Source organism: Aegilops tauschii, chromosome 2, assembly GCF_002575655.3.
Source record: "Aegilops tauschii subsp. strangulata cultivar AL8/78 chromosome 2, Aet v6.0, whole genome shotgun sequence".
Lineage (NCBI taxonomy): Eukaryota > Viridiplantae > Streptophyta > Magnoliopsida > Poales > Poaceae > Aegilops > Aegilops tauschii.
Window position 1 is genome coordinate 502,872,649 of NC_053036.3, and position 22,663 is coordinate 502,895,311.

Sequence of the window (22,663 nt, forward strand, 5' to 3'; positions counted from 1 at the left end):
GAATCATCAGCAACACAAGTAACACTTTGATCATACCTCTTCACTACCCAGTTTTATTGCATTAGACCAATCCTCAAACATTGCATGATTAGGATCTAATTAAATTGTGGGTATTGGGAAGTAGATGAGGTAGTACCTATTACCTGTTTTGTTATCAAACCCTGGGAGTTACTTCTACGTTTGCTCATATTGCTATGCTATGCTAGTAGACGTGGATTGGGTGAGTGTATCCATGACAGATGTGAGATTGTTAATTTAATGGTTTACTTAAGGTGGCAACCTGAACACACATCTGGGTGGATTGAGGCACTTGGCTATTCCAGTGATTGCCTGTTTTCTTTTGGACCGCCACCCAGGCTCAAAGGGATCATGAGATTATTCATGCTAGAAACTTCCGTGTGCAGCCACAAGCTATTATGGGCTCTAGCATAGTTGAATAAGTTGTGTGCACTCTTACAGTGGTAGACTAGCAGATGTAGGGGAAAGTAGGTGTAACGGTCTACCCGCTCGTAAGGTGCAAACACTTCTGAAAGACTATGTCTCGGTCATCCGTCACTCAAACACCATGTAGTGCGAGTAATCCAACGGAGGAGATCGAGTCTTGTGGGGAAAAGTGGACAAACCTCTGCAGAGTGTATAAACTAATCATGGTTAGCCGTGTCCCCGGTTATGGACATCTTGAGTATCTAGTACTTGGATTATCATGTGAATCTCATCATGTTACTCAAATTAATTTTGTTGGGTTAAGGATGATACTTAATTGGGATTGAGATGCTGTCAACCATTCTCAATGCTTAACAACCACCATGATAGTTAAATAAAATTTATTCCTTTGCAGTAGGGAAAAATTGGCTTTTCGCAAAACTGTAACCATAGAGCTTAAACACCAGCCAAATATGCATGTAGTACAGCTTTATTCTGTTCATTACTCTCTATGTGTTATTTTGCCAGCATATTCCATGTGCTGACCCGTTTTCGGGCTGCAACGTTTCATGTTGCAGACTTTTCAGACGACGAGTAAGGTGCCTTAGGTCGTGGTCTTATACTCAGTGATGCCGTTGGAGTTGATGGACTCACTTACCTTCCAAGTCTTCCGCTGTTATCGTTTTAGATGGCCTTAAGCCATATTTGTCATACTTATTTCTCCTTTGAGATACTCGATGTAATAAGTGTGTGATTGCTACTCTGTTATAAATCCTCCAAGTACTGTGCATGTCAGCATTACTGATCCAGGGATGACACTAGTGCATGGTAGATCAGACTGTTTGAGGTCTGGTCACTACAAAGGTGGTATCAGAGCACACGCTGACTGTATGACACGACCACTAAGCTTAAACCCTAGAACACTACTCTCTTCTCATTTCTGACTCCTCTCCATTTTCTACTCTTTTAGGAATGGCGGATGCAAGGAACAAGTTCATGCAACCGAATGAAGATACACCTTTTGGACGACACTTGAAGGAAGTCACTAAGTATCTGAACATCGGAATACCAAGCTTCACCGGGACCTACAACGCCACACTACCAGAAGAGGAGCGCTGGATGATTCAAGTTCAAGTTCCAGGAAGGACATTTACGCCAATCACTGAGTCCATAGAGTTTTCCTTTGATGCACCAACCTGGAATTTAGGGAAGAGCATGGCAGCCCACATCACTATGGGACGCATTGGAGAAGTCTACCACAGGGAGCTTAAGGATACTATTTATCAGATTTGTGGGCGCCGAGATGAGCAATGGGAGATGATCAGCACCAAGAAGGATGGATCAATTGCAGCTTTCATCCAGGAGCAAAACCAACACATTCGTCGCCAGGAGAACCAGATGTGCGCAGACATGATAGAACTGAAGAAGGCAAAGACTAGGATCATGGAACTGGAGGAAGAACTCAAGGCTACACGCGAGGATTATATGGAGGAAATCGTCGCACTGGTGGAGAAGAATGACGACCTGATAAAGAAGATCGGAGTATTCATGGGAGACCCAGCACCAAGAGGAGAAGATGATGATTGCGCTTGCCCGGATAACTACATCATCATCAACGACACCGACTCAGACCCCAGTGAAGATGATTTTGTTGATGAAGCTGGAGCAGATATCATGGAATCTTCGACCGATCAAAATTTCTAGTAGACCACCATAATCAGTAGTAGTATTTCCCCATGTATATAGTATAGTCCGAGCACTTTGTAACGATAGTTAGATCGATTGTATGCCTTGTTTGAATTGATCGAGTGATATTGATTGTGTTTGTCTCATGAGCATATGGGTAGTGTTTTCTCTCTAGACCTCATTCTATTCTAAATTCTCATCTTTTCTAACCTATCAGATGCCTCCGAGACGCGACACCGGATTTGTCTTCCCACCGGAGATCACTCAGTTGATTCAGCAGCAGAATGCCCTGATGCAGGTGTTAGTACAGAACCAAGGCAACAACAACAACCCACCACCACCACCTGTTGATCACTTAACCCGTTTCTTGAGACTGAATCCACCGGTGTTTTCCAGCAGCACCGAGCCGATTGTTGCAGATGATTGGCTCCGCAAAGTTGGAAGGGAAGTGACCACTGCAGGATGCACAGATGCGGAGAGAGTGCATTTTGCCGCACATCAGCTTGATGGACCCGCATCATCATGGTGGGAGAATTACACAGCCACACACCCTATTGACACTGTCACATGGGACTAGTTTCAGCAAGCTTTCCATACTGCCCATGTTTCAGCAGGAGCTATGGCTATGAAGAAGCGTGAGTTTCGCAACCTACGCCAAGGAGGACGCACCATAGGCCAGTATGTGGAGGACTTTAGTAAGTTAGCACGTTATGCTCCAGATGACATTGCTACAGATGCAGCCAAGCAGGAGAAGTTTCTAGAAGGACTGAATGATGAGCTGAGTATGCAGTTGATGGTAGCAACCTTCAACAACTACCAGGAGTTGGTAGATAGAGCTCTCATGATTGAAGGGAAGCAGCAGCAGATTGAAAGCCGCAAGAGGAAGTATGGACAAGGGAAGTACAATTCTGGAGCTCATTAGAAGCCACGTTTTACCCCAATTTCGGGAGGATCTTTTCAGCATACCCATGGAGCAGGAGGTTCGCACAATCATAGTGGACCCAAGAATGGTAATGGGAATGGAGGAAGCAACGGACAGAACCGTAATAACCCATCTACCCCAGTTAAGAGAGATCTGAGCCAAGTCACTTGCTACAAGTGCCAGAAGACTGGACATTATGCTAATGAATGTCCCGAAGCTAAAAATGGAAATGGCAATGGAAGCTCTGGGAAGAAGCCTAACCCTTTCAATAAAGGACATGTGAATCACGTTTACATGGAGGAGGTTGAAGCACAGCCTGATGCAGTAATAGGTAAGTTTTTGGTTAAGTCATTTACTGCACTCGTTCTTTTTGATACTGGTGCATCGCATTCATACATATCAAGGGGATTTGTGGATAAGTATAAACTGCCCACCAAAGTTCTTAGAACACCTATGTTAGTAAGTTCACCAGGAGCCGAGTATATGGCAAGCCAAGGATGTTTTCAGATGCCATTGTCCATAGGTAGGCATGTTTTCCCCTCAGACTTGATAATCTTGGAGTCGCAAGGTTTGGACGTAATTTTGGGTATGGATTGGCTCTCGATGTACGGAGGAAACATCGATTGCGCCAGTAAAATGATTTCGCTTACCACCCCAGAAGGAAGAAGGATTAAGTATGTATCCCAGCATGTGCCGAAGAGGACTCAAGTAAATTCCTTATCAGGAGTTGTACAGGAGGAAGTACCAGTGGTGAAGGATTACCCGGATGTATTTCCAGAGGAGTTGCCAGGCATGCCACCGGATAGAGACATTGAGTTTTTGATTGAGTTTTTGCCAGGCACAGGGCCAATATCAGAGAGACCGTACAGGATGCCCGCTAAGGATTTAGAAGAAATTAAGAAGCAGATTAAGGAGTTACTGGATAAAGGCTATATTCGCCCAAGTTCTTCACCTTGGGGATCACCCGTACTTCTAGTGGAGAAGAAAGATGGATCGTTGAGGATGGTTGTTGATTATCGTGGATTGAATGAAGTGACCATCAAAAATAAGTACCCACTGCCGATGATCAATGATCTGTTTGACCGATTACAAGGAGCTAAGGTATTTTCCAAGATCGATCTACGATCAGGATACCATCAGTTGAAGATTCGAGAGCAGGATATACCTAAGACGGCTTTTACCACCAGGTATGGGCTGTACGAGTATACCGTTATGTCATTTGGTCTGACTAACGCACCTGCCTATTTCATGAACCTGATGAACAAAGTGTTTATGGAGTTTCTGGATAAGTTCGTCGTAGTATTCATTGATGATATTTTGGTTTACTCAAAGAATGAAGAGGAACATAAGGAGCATTTGCGTTTGGTACTTGAGAAGCTCAGAGAACATCAGGTATACGCCAAGTTCAGCAAATGTGAGTTTTGGTTGAAGGAAGTTGGATTCCTCGGACATTTTATATCCGGAGAAGGAATAGCAGTATACCCCACCAAAGTCGACACTGTGACAAACTAGGAATCACCCACATCAGTTGGAGAGATTCGGAGTTTTCTTGGACTTGCAGGATACAACCGGAGGTTCATTGAGAATTTCTCGAGGATTGCTAAGCCCATGACAGAGCTATTAAAGAAGGACACCAAGTTGAATTGGACTGAGGAATGTGAAGCTAGTTTCCAAGAGTTGAAGAAATGTTTGGTTACATCACCAGTGTTGATTCTGCCAGATCAACGCAAGGATTATGAAGTATATTGCGACGCTTCACGTCGAGGACTTGGAGCAGTGCTAATGCAGGAGGGAAGAGTTGTTTCCTATGCTTCACGAGAACTTAAACCCCATGAGAAGAATTATGCCACGCATGATTTGGAGTTAGCAGCCGTAGTGCATGCGTTGAAGACATGGAGACATTCTCTCATCGGAAATCACTGTGAGGTGTACACGGGTCACAAGAGTTTGAAGTACATTTTCACGCAAAAGGAGTTGAATCTCAGGCAGAGGAGATGGTTGGAACTCATAAAGGATTATGATATGAGATTGCATTATCACCCAGGAAAGGCTAACGTAGTAGCCGATGCGTTGAGCCGCAAAAGTCATGTCAACACACTCATGATCGGAGAATTACCCAAGAAGTTAGCCGAGGATCTTCGTGAACTACGTTTGGAAATAGTTCCGAGAGGCTATGTAGCAATGTTGGAGATTCAGTCTACCTTGATGGAAAAGATTAGGGAAGCTCAGAAGACAGACAAGGAGATTGATGAGATAAAGAAAAGGATGAGTAAAGGAAAAGCCAAGGGATTTCGTGAGGATGAGCACGATACCTTATGGTTTGAGGACCGCGTTTATGTGCCCAATGATCCGGAGATCAGGAAGTTGATCTTGCAAGAGGCCCATGATTCGCCGTATTCGATTCACCCAGGAAATACCAAGATGTATTTGGATTTGAAGGATACTTTCTGGTGGATCAGAATGAAGAAGGATATTGCGGAGTATGTAGCAGTTTGTGATGTATGTCAGAGAGTGAAGGCAGAGCATCAGAAGCCAGTAGGATTGCTACAACCATTGCCGATACCCGATTGGAAGTGGGATAAACTAGGCATGGATTTTATCACGGGATTGCCCAGGACTCGTTCAGGCTATGACTCGATATGGGTTGTAGTCGATCGTTTGACGAAGGTAGCTCATTTCATCCTAGTGAAGACCACTTACACCAGTGCTAAGTTGGCAAAGATATACATGACTAGGATCGTATGTCTGCATGGAGTTCCGAGGACCATTGTATCAGATAGAGGAACCCAGTTTACTTCAAAGTTTTGGAATCAGTTACATGAAACTTTGGGTACCAGGCTAGAGTTCAGTACAGCCTTTCACCCACAGACAGACGGACAGACCGAGAGAGTCAATCAGATTTTGGAAGATATGCTGAGAGCTTGTGCGCTAGATTATGGATCTAGTTGGGACGACAATTTGCCATATGCAAGTTTTCTTACAACAACAGTTATCAATCCAGTTTGAAGATGGCCCCTTTCGAAGCTTTGTACGGAAGGAGGTGTAGAACACCATTGTTATGGGACGAAGTTGGAGACCGCCAGTTGTTTGGACCAGATTTGATTAAAGAGTCTGAACAGAAAGTGAAGTTGATTCGCGATAGGCTCAAGGTAGCCCAGTCCAGGCGGAAGAGTTATGCGGATTCTAAACGCAAGGAGACAGTTTACGAAGTCAGAGACAGAGTTTATCTACGAGTATCACCACTTCGAGGAGTGAAGCGCTTTGGAGTTAAGGGAAAGTTAGCGCCACGTTTTGTAGGACCATACAAAGTTTTGGAGCGTATGGGAGAAGTTGCTTACAAGCTGGAATTGCCTGAAGGATTGTCAGGAGTTCATGATGTATTTCACATTTCCCAGTTAAAGAAGTGACACACAGAGATGGCTGAGATACCACTGAGAGATACAGTGCCATTGGAAGCGATTCAGCTGGATAGTGACTTGACCTATGAGGAGAAACCAGTTAAGATTCTTGAGTATGCCAGCCGAGTCACCCGCAGCAAGGTTATCAAGTTTTGCAAAGTTCAGTGGAGTCAACATACCGAGGATGAAGCCACCTGGGAGCGAGAGGAAGATCTACGGAAGGACCACTCTCACCTATTTTCTAGCCAACCCGAATCTCGAGGGCGAGATTCCTCTTAAGGGGGTAGGTTTGTAACATCCCAAATTTTCAATTTGGAATGTTATACATTAGATCATCATTGCATATCATATTTTATTTCATTGGCTAGATCCTAGAAATTCTACGCAACTCAAGGACCCACAGGAGAGAGTTGGGGATTTCGTTACTTCCAAATTTGGGTTTTCTCAAATTTTGAAAATAGGATCATTTGGTTTTATTTATTTTATCTTCAATTATTCCAATTATAAAAATACGAGAGAGGGAATAAAATGACTTTCCCAAAATAAAGGAATAATGAGGATTTAATATAAAAAATCAAAGAAGATTTTATTTTGGAGTTTTTCGCTATTTTATTTGGATAGGAAAAAAATGCGTGTTTTTCAAAATTGCATATAGGCCCCAAATAAATGTTCATCTTGTCCGGCCTGATTTTAGAAGTCGGAGAAAATTTATTTCGGGATTTTTAAAGTTCGTTTACTATTTCTTTTGTTTGTTTTCTGCGCGTATTTATTTTAAAAAAACGAAACCGACTATGGGCCGTGTTCGGCCAGGACTCCGCCTGGTCGGGTCCTTTATAAGCCACGGCCCGACCCCGCCATTGGCCCAAGCCACCGCCGCCGCCCCCGAACCCTAACCCTAGCCCGACCCCGCCGCCCGCCGGATCCGCCGGCGCCGTCGCCGACGTCGCCGCCCCGCCGCCCGACGCCGTTGCCACCGCCGCCCATCCCGACTCCCGACCCCGCCGCCCGCCGACCCCGACGGAGCCGCCGCCCCTCGCCGAGGTAGCCGCCGGAGTTGTCGCCGCCGCCGGCGGTTTTCTCTAGAAAACCACCCGGTTTTTAAAAAAAAACTACGGTTGTTTTATTTTTTTAGATCGGTTTATTTTTTTCTCGGTTTAGTTAATTAGCGAGCGTTCGCTCGTTCGTTCGTTTTAACGAACGTGTTCATCGTTTAGTTACAGTTAACGAACGTTCGTTCGATAAACTGTTCGTCAGTTTTTCTTTTTCTCGGATTTTCCGCGATTATTCCAGATCGCGATTTCTGATCCGATTTTCGTTCTAGTATATCTTTTCGCTCGTTTATCGGAATCAGGCAATTCAAGCGCCTAGAGTTTCGTCTCGAAATTCTCTTTCCGTTTAACCAACTCAAACAAGTTTTTGCTACTGTAAAATTTGACTTAGATACAGATTAGTAAACAAAGCTTGTTTCTTTCGCCGTTTGACTTTCGTTGCTTCGTTTGATTTGATTCTTTTTGCAAACCGGAGTTCTTAAGTCAAACTTTCTGGTTAGATATTTTATTTGAGTTTTACCCGTGCATTAGTTGAGTGCTTACTGTATGCTTGTTTGTTTGCGATAGAGTACCCGGAGTGCGCCGCTTGCTACTTCGAATCTCTAGGTTTCACGGATCATCAGCAAGGCAAGTAACACTTTGATCATACCTCTTTACTACCCAGTTTTATTGCATTAGACCAATCCTCAAACATTGCATGATTAGGATCTAATTAAATTGTGGGTATTGGGAAGTAGATGAGGTAGTACCTATTACCTGTTTTGTTATCTAACCCTGGGAGTTACTTCTACGTTTGCTCATATTGCTATGCTATGCTAGTAGACGTGGATTGGGTGAGTGTATCCATGACAGATGTGAGATTGTTAATTTAATGGTTTACTTAAGGTGGCAACCTGAACACACATCTGGGTGGATTGAGGCACCTGGGTATTCCAGTGATTGCCTGTTTTCTTTTGGACCGCCACCCAGGCTCAAAGGGATCATGAGATTATTCATGCTAGAAACTTCCGTGTGCAGCCACAAGCTATAATGGGCTCTAGCATAGTTGAATAAGTTGTGTGAACTCTTACAGTGGTAGACTAGCAGATGTAGGGGAAAGTAGGTGTAACGGTCTACCCGATCGTAAGGTGCAAACACTTCTGAAAGACTATGTCTCGGTCATCCGTCACTCAAACACCATGTAGTGTGAGTAATCCAACGGAGGAGATCGAGTCTTGTGGGGAAAAGTGCACAAACCTCTGCAGAGTGTATAAACTAATCATGGTTAGCCGTGTCCCCGGTTATGGACATCTTGAGTATCTAGTACTTGGATTATCATGTGAATCTCATCATGTTACTCAAATTAATTTTGTTGGGTTAAGGATGATACTTAATTGGGATTGAGATGCTCTCAACCATTCTCAATGTTTAACAACCACCATGATAGTTAAATAAAATTTAATCCTTTGCAGTAAGGAAAAATTGGCTTTTCGCAAAACTGTAACCATAGAGCTTAAACACCAACCAAATATGCATGTAGTACAGCTTTATTCTGTTCATTACTCTCTATGTGTTATTTTGCCAGCATATTCCATGTGCTGACCCGTTTTCGGGCTGCAACGTTTCATGTTGCAGACTTTTCAGATGACGAGTAAGGTGCCTTAGGTCGTGGTCTTATACTCAGTGATGCCGTTGGAATTGATGGACTCACTTACCTTCCAAGTCTTCTGCTGTTATCGTTTTAGATGGCCTTAAGCCATATTTGTCATACTTATTTCTCCTTTGAGATACTCGATGTAATAAGTGTGTGATTGCTACTCTGTTATAAATCCTCCAAGTATTGTGCGTGTCAGCATTACTGATCCAGGGATGACACTGGTGCTCGGTAGATCAGACTATTTGAGGTCTGGTAGCTACAATTGAACCCACTATGTTGGATTTGAAGGAATTTAATTATGATAATTGTTCTTTAATAGATTGTATTTCCTTGTTGCAATCCATTCTAAATTCTCCTCATGCTTATAGTCAAAATAAGGCTTTTACTAAACATATCGTTGATGCTTTAATGCAATCTTGTGAAGAAAAGCTTGAGTTAGAAGTTTCTATTCTTAGAAAACTTTATGATGAGTGGGAACCTACTATTAAAATTAAAATTAAAGATCATGAATGCTATGCTTTGTGTGATTTGGGTGCTAGTGTTTCCACGATTCCAAAAACTTTGTGTGATTTGCTAGGTTTCCGTGAATTTGATGATTGTTCCTTAAACTTGCATCTCGCGGATTCCACTATTAAGAAACCTATGGAAAGAATTAATCATGTTCTTATTGTTGCAAATAGGAATTATGTTCCCGTAGATTTCATCGTTCTTGATATAGATTGCAATCCCTCATGTCCTATTATTCTTGGTAGACCTTTCCTTAGAACGATTGGTGCGATTATTGATATGAAGGAAAGGAATATTAGATTCCAATTTCCGTTAAGGGAAGGCATGGAACACTTCCCTAGAAAGAAGATTAAATTACCTTATGAATCTATTATGAGAGCCACTTATGGATTGCATGCCAAAGATGATAATACCTAGATCTATCCTTGCTTTTATGCCTAGCTAGGGGCGTTAAACGATAGCGCTTGTTGGGAGGCAACCCAATTTTATTTTAGTTCCTTGCTTTTTGTTCATGTTTAGAAATAAATTTTTGATCTAGCCTCTGGTAAGATTTGTTTTTATATTTTAATTAGTGTTTGTGCCAAGTAAAACCTATAGGATCTTCTTGGATGATAGTTATTTGATCTTGCTGAAAAAGTCAGAAATTTGCTGTTCACGAAAACAATTGTTTAAAATCACCAGAACGTGATAAAATACTGATTCCAATTGCAGTAGATCAATAAACAAATTATCTTCGTCTTCCTATTTTGGTAGATTTTTCTGAGTTACAGAAGTTTGCGTTAGATACAGATTACTACAGACTGTTCTGTTTTTGACAGATTCTGTTTTTCGTGTGTTGTTTGCTTATTTTGATGAATCTATGGCTAGTAATAGAGCTTATGAACCATAGAGAAGTTGGAATAAATTAGGTTTAACACCAATATAAATAAATAATGAGTTCATTACAGTACCTTAAAGTGGTGGTTTGTTTTATTTCGCTAACGGAGCTCATGAGATTTTCTGTTGAGTTTTGTGTTGTGAAGATTTCAAGTTTTGGGTAAAGATTTGATGGATTATGGAACAAGGAGTGTCAAGAGCCTAATCTTGGAGATGCCCAAGGCACCCCAAGCTAAAATCCAAGGACAACCAAAAGCCTAAGCTTGGGTATGCCCCGGAAGGCATCCCCTCTTTCGTCTTCGTCCATCGGTAACTTTACTTGATGCTATATTTTTATTCACCACATGATATGTGTTCTGCTGGGAGCGTCTTGTATGATTTGAGTATTTGCTTTTTAGTTTGCCACAATCATCCTTGCTGTACACACCTTTTGAGAGAGACACACATGATTCGGAATTTATTAGAATACTCTATGTGCTTCGCTTATATCTTTTGAGCTATATAGTTTTTGCTCTAGTGCTTCACTTATATCTTTTTAGAGCACGGTGGTGGATTTATTTTATAGAAATTATTGATCTCTCATGCTTCACTTATATTATTTTTAAAGTTTCTTAGAACAGCATGGCAATTTGCTTTGGTTATAAAATTGGTCCTAATATGATAGGCATCCAAGATTAGTATAATAAAAACTTTCACATAAAGTGCATTGAATACTAAGAGAAGTTTGATACTTGATGATTGTTTTGAGATATGGAGGTAGTGATATTAAAGTTGTGCTAGTTGAGTAATTGTGAATTTGAGAAATACTTGTGTTGAAGTTTGCTAGTCCCGTAGCATGCACGTAAGGTAACCGTTGTGTAACAAATTTGAAAATGAGGTGTTCTTTGATTGTCATCCTTATGAGTGGCGGTCGGGGACGAGCGATGGTCTTTTCCTACCAATCTATCCCCCTAGGAGCATGCGCATAGTGATTGGTTTTTGATGACTTGTAGATTTTTGCAATAAGTATGTGAGTTCTTTATGACTAATGTTGAGTCCATGGATTATACGCACTCTCACCCTTCCATCATTGCTAGCCTCTTCGGTACCGTGCATTGCCCTTTCTCACCTTGAGAGTTGGTGCAAACTTCGCCAGTGCATCCAAACCCCGTGATACGATATGCTCCATCACACATAAACCTCCTTATATCTTCCTCAAAACAGCCACCATACCTACCTATTATGGCATTTTCATAGCCATTCCGAGATATATTGCCATGCAACTTCCATCGTTCCGTTTATTATGACACGCTTCATCATTGTCATATTGCCTTGCATGATCATGTAGTTGACATCGTATTTGTGGCAAAGCCACCATGCATATTATTTCATACTTGTCACTCTTGATTCAGTGCCCATCCCGGTACACCGCCGGCGGCATTCATATAGAATCATACTTTGTTCTAGTATCGAGTTGTAATCATTGAGTTGTAAATAAATAGAAGTGTGATGATCATCATTCATAGAGCATTGTCCCCAAAAAAAGAGAGAAAGGCCAAAAAAAGGAAAGGCCCCAAAAAAGGGACAATATTACTATCCTTTTTCCACACTTGTGCTTCAAAGTAGCACCATGATCTTATGATAGAGTCTTTTGTTTTGTCACTTTCATATACTAATGGGAATTTTTCATTATAGAACTTGGCTTGTATATTCCAACAATGGGCTTCTTCAAATGCCCTAGGTCTTCGTGAGCAAGCAAGTTGGATGCACACCCACTTAGTTTCTTTTGTTGAGCTTTCATACATTTGTAGCTCTAGTGAGTCCGTTGCATGGCAATCCCTAATCCTTGCATTGACATCAATTGATGGGCATCTCCCTAGCCCGTTGATTAGCCGCGTCAATATGAGACTTTCTCCTTTTTTGTCTTCTCCACATAACCCCCATCATCATATTCTATTCCATCCATAGTGCTATATCCATGGCTCATGCTCATATATTGCGTGAAAGTTGAAAAAAGTTTGAGATTACTAAAGTATGAAAAAATTGTTTGGCTTGTCATCGGGGTTGTGCATGATGAGAGCATTCTTGTGTGACAAAAATGGAGCATGACCAAACTATATGATTTTGTAGGGATAAACTTTTTTGGCCATGTTATTTTGAGAAGACATAATTGCTTAGCTAGTATGCTTGAAGTATTATTATTTTTATGTCAATATTAAACTTTGATCTTGAATCTTTCGGATCTGAATATTCATGCCACAATAAAGAGAATTACATTGAAGAATATGCTAGGAAGCATTCCACATCAAAAAATCTGTTTTTATCATTTACCTACTCGAGGACGAGCTGGAATTAAGCTTGGGGATGCTTGATACATCTCCAACGTATCTATAATGTTTGATTGTTTCATGCTATTATATATTCTGTTTTGGATGTTTAATGGGCTTTATTATACACTTTTATATTATGTTTGGGACTAACCTACTGACCCAAGGCCCAATGCAAATTGCTGTTTTTTGCCTATTTCAGTGTTTCGCAGAAAAGGAATATCAAACGGAATGAAACCTTCGGGAGTGTGATTTTTGGAAAAAACGTGATCGAGAGGACTTGGAGTGGACGTCAAGCAACCAACAAGGAGGCCACGAGGCAGGGAGGCACGCCTGCCCCCCTGGGCGCGCCCCACCCTCGTGGGCCTCTCGTGGCTCCACCGACCTACTTCTTCCTCCTATATATACCTACGTACCCCGAAACCATCCGGGAGGACCATGAAACCCTATTTCCACCGCCGCGACCTTCTGTACCCGTGAGATCCCATCTTGGGGCCTTTTCCGGCGCTCCGCCGGAGGGGGCATCGATCACGGAGGGCTTTTACATCAACACCATAGCTTCTCCGATGATGTGTGAGTGGTTTACCTCAGACCTTCGGGTCCATAGTTATTAGCTAGATGGCTTCTTCTCTCTCTTTGGATCTCAATACAAAGTTCTCCTCGATTCTCTTGAAGATCTATTCGATGTAACTCTTTTTTGCGGTGTGTTTGTCGAGGTCCGATGAATTGTGGGTTTATGATCAAGTATCTACGAACAATATTTGAATCTCCTCTGAATTCTTTTATGTATGATTTGTTATCTTTGCAAGTCTCTTCGAATTATCAGTTTGGTTTGGCCTACTATATTGATCTTTCTTGCAATTGGAGAAGTGCTTAGCTTTGGGTTCAATCATGCGGTGCTCAATCCTAGGGACAGAAGGGGAAACGACATGTATTGCATTGTTGCCATCGAGGATAAAAAGATGGGGTTTATATCATATTGCTTGAGTTTATCCCTCTACATCATGTCATCTTGCCTAATGCGTTACTCTGTTCTTATGAACTCAATACTCTAGATGCATGCTGGATAGCGGTCGATGTGTGGAATAATAGTAGTAGATGCAGGCAGGAGTCGGTCTACTTGTTGCGGACGTGATGCCTATATACATGATCATGCCTAGATATTCTCATAACTATGCTCAATTCTATCAATTGCTCGACAGTAATTTGTTCACCCACCGTAATACTTATGCTATCTTGAGAGAAGCCACTAGTGAAACCTATGGCCCCCGGGTCTATTTTCCATCATATTAATCTCCCTACAACTAGCGATTTCTGGCAATGTTTATTTTGCAATCTACACAATAAAAATACTAAAAATATTATCTTATCATCTCTATCAAATCTTACTTTTGCAAGTGGCCGTGAAGGGATTGACAACCCCTTTATCGCGTTGGTTGCAAGATTCTTATTTGTTTGTGTAGGTACGAGGGACTTGCGGGTGGCCTCATACTGGATTGATACCTTGGTTCTCAAAAACTAAGGGAAATACTTACGCTACTTTGCTGCATCATCCTTTTCTCTTGAAAGGAAAACCAATGCAATGCTGAAGAGGTAGCAGTGCCATGCCCACAAGTTTTACTGTCGCGTTTTACTGTGTCGAGGGAGGACAGAATAAAACGCTCGCACCCGTCGCACCTCTCGCTCCTAGCCATTCTTTCGTTCTCTCCTCCCAGTTACAGTTCTCGCCGCCGCCGCCCTCACCGGCGTTCGTGCTTCACCTCCCGTCCCAAGCTCCACCTATCATCCAACGTCTTCTCCCCCGATCTACTCGATTTCAATCTCAGGAACGCATGGGAGGCGAGGTGTCCGTTGCTGGGACATGGGCCATGAGGAGGCTCAAACCCTTGGATCCCTCCTTCGCGGGGCCAGGGCGCCCATCCGCGTCGTACTGCACCGCTGCCGGCATGGAGGCCCGGGCTCGTGCAGCCACCACGGTGTTGACCTCTCCTGGCTCCCCACCCTGGCCCGCGACGATGAGTACCAGGTAACGCTGCTCCTGCAGTCTCAGCTCATGGTCGTGCTGGGCAAGCCCCATGACGTGCCTTGGAATCGGTCGTGGCGTTGGTTGGGAACCGTACGGTGTTGTCTGATGCGTTGTACGCAGTACGCACCAGGAGGTTTGGTCGGTCAAAGGCAGGTATGAGTAGCTCCTAAGGCTGATGGATGGATGGATGTGTGCACGCCTGTATGTGTGTATGGATGTCAGGGTCATGTTGCTTGGTGGTCAAAGGCTGGGGGTAGAACCTGATTTTGCTTGGTGGGCAAAGGCTGATGAATGGATGGATGTGTGCACGCCTGTATGTATGTATGAATATCAGGCTCATGTTGCTTGGTGGGCAAAGGCCGGGGGTAGAACCTCCTTTTCGGTAAAAAAATGAGGGATGATGATGATGACTCTGGCTGAAATAAGCATGACTTGAGCAATCAAGACTGTTGTGGCTTGTGGGTACTAAATTAGAGCTCACCCTTACCTCTCTTGGAGCCTGTTCAATTCATCGGTAATGTTCAATGTTCTGCTCCTCAGATGGTCACTCTGATGAGCGATAACCACGACAGTTCGTTTACATTGCGATGGATATGTTATGCAGCATGAGATGTGAGTGTTGGGCTTGAAGATCAAAGAGAGAACTGAGCCCTCTTTTGCTATGCTACAAATACACAAATTTTCCTTATCTACTATACAGTGTTCTTCTTTCTGTTCTATTGTGTTGATGTGAGTGAAGATCCATCTGGACTTGGGATTTATGTCTTCTTTTGGTGATGAACTCAACCACCCTAAGCCTACTTGGATTGACTTATAATTGGGTTTGTTTTGCCTTTCTAGTTGTATATACTATATCTATTACACAATTGTCCTTTTTCTCCCATGCCTGTAGCTATTGGCAGTTTTATTCCTGTGGTTAACAAGATACCGTCATACTATTTGTCTTGTTAGTAAGCATGTTAGCTTTTGCCAGATGCTTCTTCAAAGATGAACTTCAATCCTCCACGGGATTGCAAAGAGTTGTCATTAAAACAGATTGCCGAAATGTGCTATCTATTTTGGTCAGAGCAGACCCTTTGTTATGATCCTCTTTGCTATTTAGTTCATTGGTCATCCATCTCTTTTTAAGCTGCTGCTGTTAATACTAACTGCCACATTGATTATTAGAATCACATGATGCATTAGTGCGGTACAGATCCCTCACAGGTTGTTTAAAATGAGAGTGTCAAGTCAATTTATCAGCTGGAAAGTTTTTTTGGGTTAAAAATGTCATTATATTTTTTCTAATCATGAATGAAAGTCTTCTTGGAGCTTTTGCCTGGGCCATTTGGGATCTGTATGTTGGCCATTGTCCCCCCTTCACATTATATGTTTTTAAATTTATTTCGTGGTCTTGCTATGGTTTTTGTTTTCATTTTGCCAAAGGTTGCAGTATGGAAACCATCCTCTATCTCTATATCAATACCACTATCTTTTTCACCATCTTCGGACATCATGACATTAATTCGATTTGATACCTCATGTTCTTTACTTCACACTCTTAGTAATTCCTTATTCGTAACTATTGTTTTCAAAGTTGCATATATTTGTGATCATAGACATCCGATGGTTCCACATTTTTCTTGGTAAGTGTACATGTCATGTAGTCCATTAAAAGAATGAAATGCACTGAATTAGTAGAGGCCTTCCTATTTATACATTAAATCTATGGTATTGATTATCTATGCTTTATGCTCTGCCCATGGCCGGGCGGCTTCAGTGATTCTCCTCTGTTGGAACAAGCCATCACTACAACCTCATAATTATGATGTATATATATATGCGCAAATATGTTTCTGTTTTTACATTGATAAAACATGTGTTTAGTTGTACTGGCCAAGAATAGTTCTATGATTAATGCTTATAGTTTACTGTCAACTACTTCTACTGATGGCTTATAGTTTTTATAGACTGTGACCATAATTGTGAGCCTTATGGGAGGCCACTCACTAGATAAATATAATGGATTGGGGTGGCCCATAGAGTAGCTTCTCAAGCGGGCCTTACTCTTCGGTTTCTACTTCCATGGCATCATCGTGTAGGATGCGGCATGAAGCTGTGTAAGGTACTGATGGTCTTTGAGGTGAGCTCTTTATCTGTATCTAACAGTGCTCTGTCTCCCTTCGCGTATAATAACATTTTAGTGGATCTGAATTTTGTGTTGACTGACTGGAAGTCAAGGTTCTGTTCAATTGATTCATATATATATATATATGTCTCTGAATTTCCTTATATTTTCCCGTGTGTGATCATTTGTACTGTAAGTTATTGTACATGCACCTCCATTCATAGCATGCCAACAATGTGAATTAGCTTATTAGGATTTTATATATTCCTTTTACCCTTTCTATGGTTGTTAGTACCATGTATTTTATTAAATCCATTATCAAGATGTAGGTTATCCTTTTGCACGGCATGCCTAAAAATGAATATCACCGTATAGCTGTGCTGCTAATGTTATGAGTGTTTTTTTTTGCACGCCGAAACTGATTGTACCATACCAATCCCAGTGGGAGCACTTTGTGTCTATGGTGGTGAATTTTTTGTCGTGATCAAAACTTATCTTATTGCTCCCAGTTTGGGAAATGTTTTTTAGACACTTGAGACAATTTTTTTTTTGAAATAGGAGATCATTATAATTTGTTTTTGTCTCTGCGTCAGCTGCTATTTCAGTTAATGCTTGGTTGTTCCTAGATAATAACAGAGAAGTTCTCTATGTGGCGATCCTCAAAACTTCCTAATAGTTCAGTGGAGTAAGAAGGCTTGCATGAGTTTGATCAAACTAAACTGATCATATGCTGAAGCAAAAAAATGTATGACTCTAGGAGTTCGGAGTACTACGAGAATTGCTCAAGGGTCACACCACAACGACTGCTAGAGCAGGCTTCACCTCAGGCGCTCTCCCTAACTCTTTTACATGCTGATGACCACTTCACACACCAACGCATGAGTAAAATGGCTGGTAACAACCCCCCCCCCCTCCCCCCCCCCCCCCCCCCCCCCCCCCCCCCCCCCGCGTTTAATTAGCCTTTTTTCAATCTACTCCCCCTTCAGGGCTTGGATATGTCTCTTGTGATGCAGTTGTATATTGCCGAGTCTTTCTCCATCACCACATTGGCTATCTCGGCTTTTTCTTACTTTTTTATCCTTTACTAAGGGCCTGTTCGGAGACCCGCCGCTCCACGAGGCCGCTCCCGGAGCGGGCGGAGTTTCAGTTAAAAATCATGGAGCGCGCATGTAGGTACTCCACAGATTCCAAAATTTCAGGGAGCATGTGGATATCCGAACAGGCCCTAAATAGCCCACATTTCATACTCTGATTCCACTTTTCTACTTGCACCCTCTGATGCACTACATTTTTTTGGAAAGTTTTAGAATCTTTGAATTCTGCAGGCATCCTCCTTAACTCATTTCTGCACCATAGTATAAAGTACAACGAGTCCTCTCAGATTCAATTTTCTGCTCACTAACAAACACAAAGAGATTAAGCTAACCTATTCAAACACCCACATGATCTAAGTTGCCTACTTCCTCTTACCACATGACTGCATTTCTTCAAACTATGTTGCTTTTTAATCATCAGAGTTTTAATAATTTCCAGTTCTGCCAGCAGAAACTAATTTGTTTTCTCAACTAATTATAAACAACATCATGTTAACGTGAATTTTGGTTCACCTTCACTCATTCTGACATTTATCACCATAAAATATTTTACATGCAATTGTCTTTGTCCTTGGTCATGGATGGGTTTGGTTGTGGTACACTCGTGCACAAGCCCAGTAAGTTATCAAGTACTCCCTCCGTAAAGAAATATAAGAGTGTTTAGAGCACTACTTTAGTTATCTAAATGCTCTTATATTTCTTTACAGATGGAGTACTTCGGTTTTCTATTTTTTGCAATATAGAATCTGTCTTGATACATTTTCTTCTGCGATCTTATTTAGGTGAGCACCAACGTCTCTGAAACTTTTTCAGAATAAAGTAATGAGGCTGCATTTGTTTTCATGGCCGGCCGATGCTGCGTGGATCCGGTTCAACGAGGTCGTTGGCGACGTGCTGCGGGAGCGGCAGAGGAGGATCTGGTCTCTATGGCAAGTTGAAAATAGGTATGCACAAGCATGGACAATATTTTCCTAGAATAATGAAGTCACTGGCTATATAGTTATAGTGTGACCCAGATATGTATTTTTGGACGTGTGCCTTTGCTGGCTTGTAGTATTTATTGTTTATATGTATTTTGAAAATACCACGTTGGTAGATCTGTTCCTTTCTTCTGGAGAAGCATTTTGAAAATACCCCGTTCGTATATTGAAAATAGGTATGCACAAGAATTGTAAATAATTTACTAGAATGATTAAGTTACTAGCTATATAGCGTGATCCGGATATGTATTTCTGGACGCGGTCCTTTATGGTGGTTTCAGTTTGTTGTGTCCGCCTATTACTAGGAAACGAAGCTCTCAGCCTGGTTCTAACAAACTTAACTGAACTCTTTTCACAAACAATAAATAAATACATTGTGTATTAAGATGTTTCAGTCCTTCTACTGATATTTTGTTTCGTTCTTTTTCTTCAAGGATAAATTAATTTGGTTTCAAATTTAATTGCCATTGTCTAAGTACATTGGTTTCTGGTAGCATCCTTCAGGTAGTTGATTATGTTATCTGAATCTTTGCAACTGTTGCCTATAGCTGATGGTTGTGGTCCTCCAACCTGGCTATCTCTGGCGGCAGAATTAGCAAAGCAAAGAAAGGATTCATTGTTGTTCTGATTGGCTCTGATCTTCCATTCACAAACAATTACTGTGTATGGGAAGACGAATTCAAAGTAGCGCATTACATATGATTTCTTAGCTATGACTTATGGAGCTGTTGAACTTGGTGTTTGTTGCAAGTACATGTCTTGATTGGTAAATTAAGCCTACGATCATAGAGACACGGTAACAAACGTCATACAAATACATTAACAAATGTGGCAGCTAGATTAGTGCGCACAATTCCACCTTAAGAGGCGCCATCGGGTGGCGCCCCAACCACTAGTTACTGATGCACCACTTGAGTCTGTCATTCACGGTTGGAGTCCACTCAGGCCTTCCTAGTGCCCTGCAAACCGTCGTCCGGATCTGTCTTGCAAAAACGCATTCAAGAAGTAGATGATTTATGCTCTCCTCATGTTGAGCACACAATGGGTATGCATTTTGATGTGGCAATCCTCTCCTTGCAAGCCTATCCGACATTCAACACCTATTCAGCAAGGCTAGCCAAGTGAAAAAACGACATGGCAACGGTGCCTTGGATTTCCATTATAAAATCTGCTGGAGGCTCCACTTCCCTGTCCCAAAACTTTGGTGCATACGCCAATGGGGCCGAGTACTCTCCATCCTTCCCACCGCACCTGGAGGAAATACACTTTGGTTCTTGGTTGTATATGCACCCTATATGGGGATTTTTTTTAATATTTTCATAAAAAGTCAAAATAGGTAAGAACTATTTTGAAAAAACACTTGACTTACTTTTGCACTGATATATAAATGTCGATGAGAAAAAAACTAAAGTTGACCTCACAGCAAAAAAGACAAAATTTATTTGCTATTATAGGTCACTATTCACACTATTTTAGCCAAAAATTTGTTTTTTTTTGAAAAGAAGTCAAAAAGATATTTTTTTGTGGATTTCATTTCTCACGAGTACAATAGAAGGTCAAGTTTATTTCAAAAATATTTTCAGTAATTTTTGACTTTTTGTTGAATTACTAATTTTTTTCCGGTATAGGGTGCACATGTCCCCATAGACCAAAAGTTCCCCTCCCCGCACCTGGTCGCTTTTAAGTGGGTCAAGCTCAATCTGTGCAACCGAAGACCAAACTGAAAAGTATCTCAAGGCTTATATCGAGGCCAATGTCTCGAGCCCATGCTCCATTTGAGCCCCTCGTGAACTGTTCTAGTTGTCCTTACTCTGGCCGTAATTCTGTCGTAAATCCGTGGAGCTATATCCTGAACCTGCCAACCAAGCACCCAACGATCTTCCCAGAATAATGCCTTCGTGCCATCTCCCACCGTCGTTTGTGCCACTTGGAAGACCTTTCCAGTGGTATATTTTTTATGTTCTATGTAAGTCGTATAATATTTATGTCCTTTTCAGTGTTAGTACATTTTTAGAAAAACCACACTCTTTATCCAACGGAAAACATAAACATTCGTTCATGCAGAACGAAAACAACGGAAAACATTTGTTGACGTAAAAAAGAAAACAACGGAAAAACATTGGAGGGACTGTGCTATACATGTACACATCGCGGCGTGTCGCCCTGCCTCCAGTGAGGAGATCGAGATGTTTCGGTCCTCCTCAGCCCTTCAGCGATCAAGGAGATAAAGACGTGCGTGGCACTACTTCTCGCCAACCGTTCCACCACGCCGTTGGTACCGTCGGGGTGCGGCACATCGGGCAAGTGCCGGCCTCGCCGCTGCCGATCCAAGAATCGATGCAGGCGGCGTGGAACGCATGCGAGCAGTTGCACAACTCCGTGACCAGTTGCCCTCCCACGTCGAGCGCCGCCAAGCAAATCGCGCAGATGCCCACGCACCCGTCGTCGTCCTCGGCTCCCTCGACATCCGCCGGCGCAACCCGCGGTCGTCTGTACTGTGGCGCCGTCCACGAAGACGAACGATTCACCTTCGGCGGTGAGCTGGGCTGCCAGAACGCTGCCTCCATGAGGCGCTCCATCGGCGCAGTGTCGACGAGCTCGCTCCAAGGCTCACCGGGCAGCATCTCGCCGTCGAACGAGACGATGCCGAGGCGGTCCAGGACGACCGCCGCGACGAAGCGGACGTAGTCGAGGAGGTGGTGCAGGGCCAAGAGATACCGTCGTAGCACAAGATCGTAGGCGTGGCAGGAATGGGCCATGGTGGTTAATCAGCTACGCTTGAGCTGCGCCTACTAATTTGCAACAGGGCTAGTCCTTATAAATCGTCGCCTGGCAAGTACGTTTGGTGCTCTACAATACATCAAGGGGGTTGAAAGTTGGGTGGCTGTCAATTTGACAACCGGTAGGTGCGAAGATATTTTCCTGAGGAAAAGTCATGGTCAGTAGGGAGCGCCCATGCAGTGGCACTCTCACTTTTTTTTGAACAAGACAAATTTCATTCAGCTCAATAACAGTATACAGCGTGGAGTACAAAGCCCTGAAGGTTGCGAAAATGCCGTTTGGAGGCCGAGCTCCATGCAGCTCGCTATCCTGGTCGTCAGTAATCCCATCGAGATGCTGCAGCGACGCATTTATGTCATGTATTCGAGCTAGCAGTTGCAACCCCAACCCCGTATTCTGTATTTTCCTACAGTAGCATCCCATGTCGTCCACGGCTCGCTGACAGGTTGGTTATCCGTGCGATGCACTCCCCCATCATGGCCCTGCAGTGCCAACATCACTCACGCACACTCATGAACATGGGCACGCTCACGCTCTCATGTTCATCAGGGGCTTCTGGCCGTTGGAGCCAGCTAACTCGGATCCGAATGTTGCAGCTGACCGTTCTCTTGATGTTTTACACAAATAATATACGGGTTCTAATAACAAAGTGCCACACAGCCAAATCCATACAATCGCTAAAACAAACACTAAGGGCCTGTTTGGTAATCCACCGGCTCCACGAATCTGGCGGAGCACCAATTCCCCCGCTCTGAAATTTTGAACTGCAGCCCGCTCCGCTCCGTGGCAGAGTTGTGGAGCGGAGGGGCTCCGAACAGACACTAAAATTCAGATTTTCTCAGACTTTAGGCGGGTTGCTACATGCGTTATTC

At 42.7% G+C, this 22,663-nt stretch overlaps 1 protein-coding gene and 1 long non-coding RNA gene across 2 annotated transcripts; one reads left to right on the top strand and one right to left on the bottom strand.

Annotated features, from left to right (window-relative positions):
* The first annotated feature begins 14,491 nt into the window (after positions 1 to 14,491).
* LOC109760162 (uncharacterized) lies at positions 14,492 to 19,290 on the top strand. The gene is made up of 3 exons (XR_012203169.1): positions 14,492 to 16,951; positions 17,563 to 17,830; positions 18,813 to 19,290. It is a non-coding gene; the product is annotated as an uncharacterized lncRNA (long non-coding RNA).
* Positions 19,291 to 21,017: 1,727 nt separating this feature from the next.
* On the bottom strand, positions 21,018 to 21,832 carry LOC109760161 (uncharacterized). The gene has a single exon (XM_020318992.4). It carries the CDS (start codon positions 21,767 to 21,769, stop codon positions 21,227 to 21,229), a length of 543 nt encoding a protein of 180 aa, XP_020174581.1. The 5' UTR covers positions 21,770 to 21,832; the 3' UTR covers positions 21,018 to 21,226.
* Positions 21,833 to 22,663: the final 831 nt, after the last annotated feature.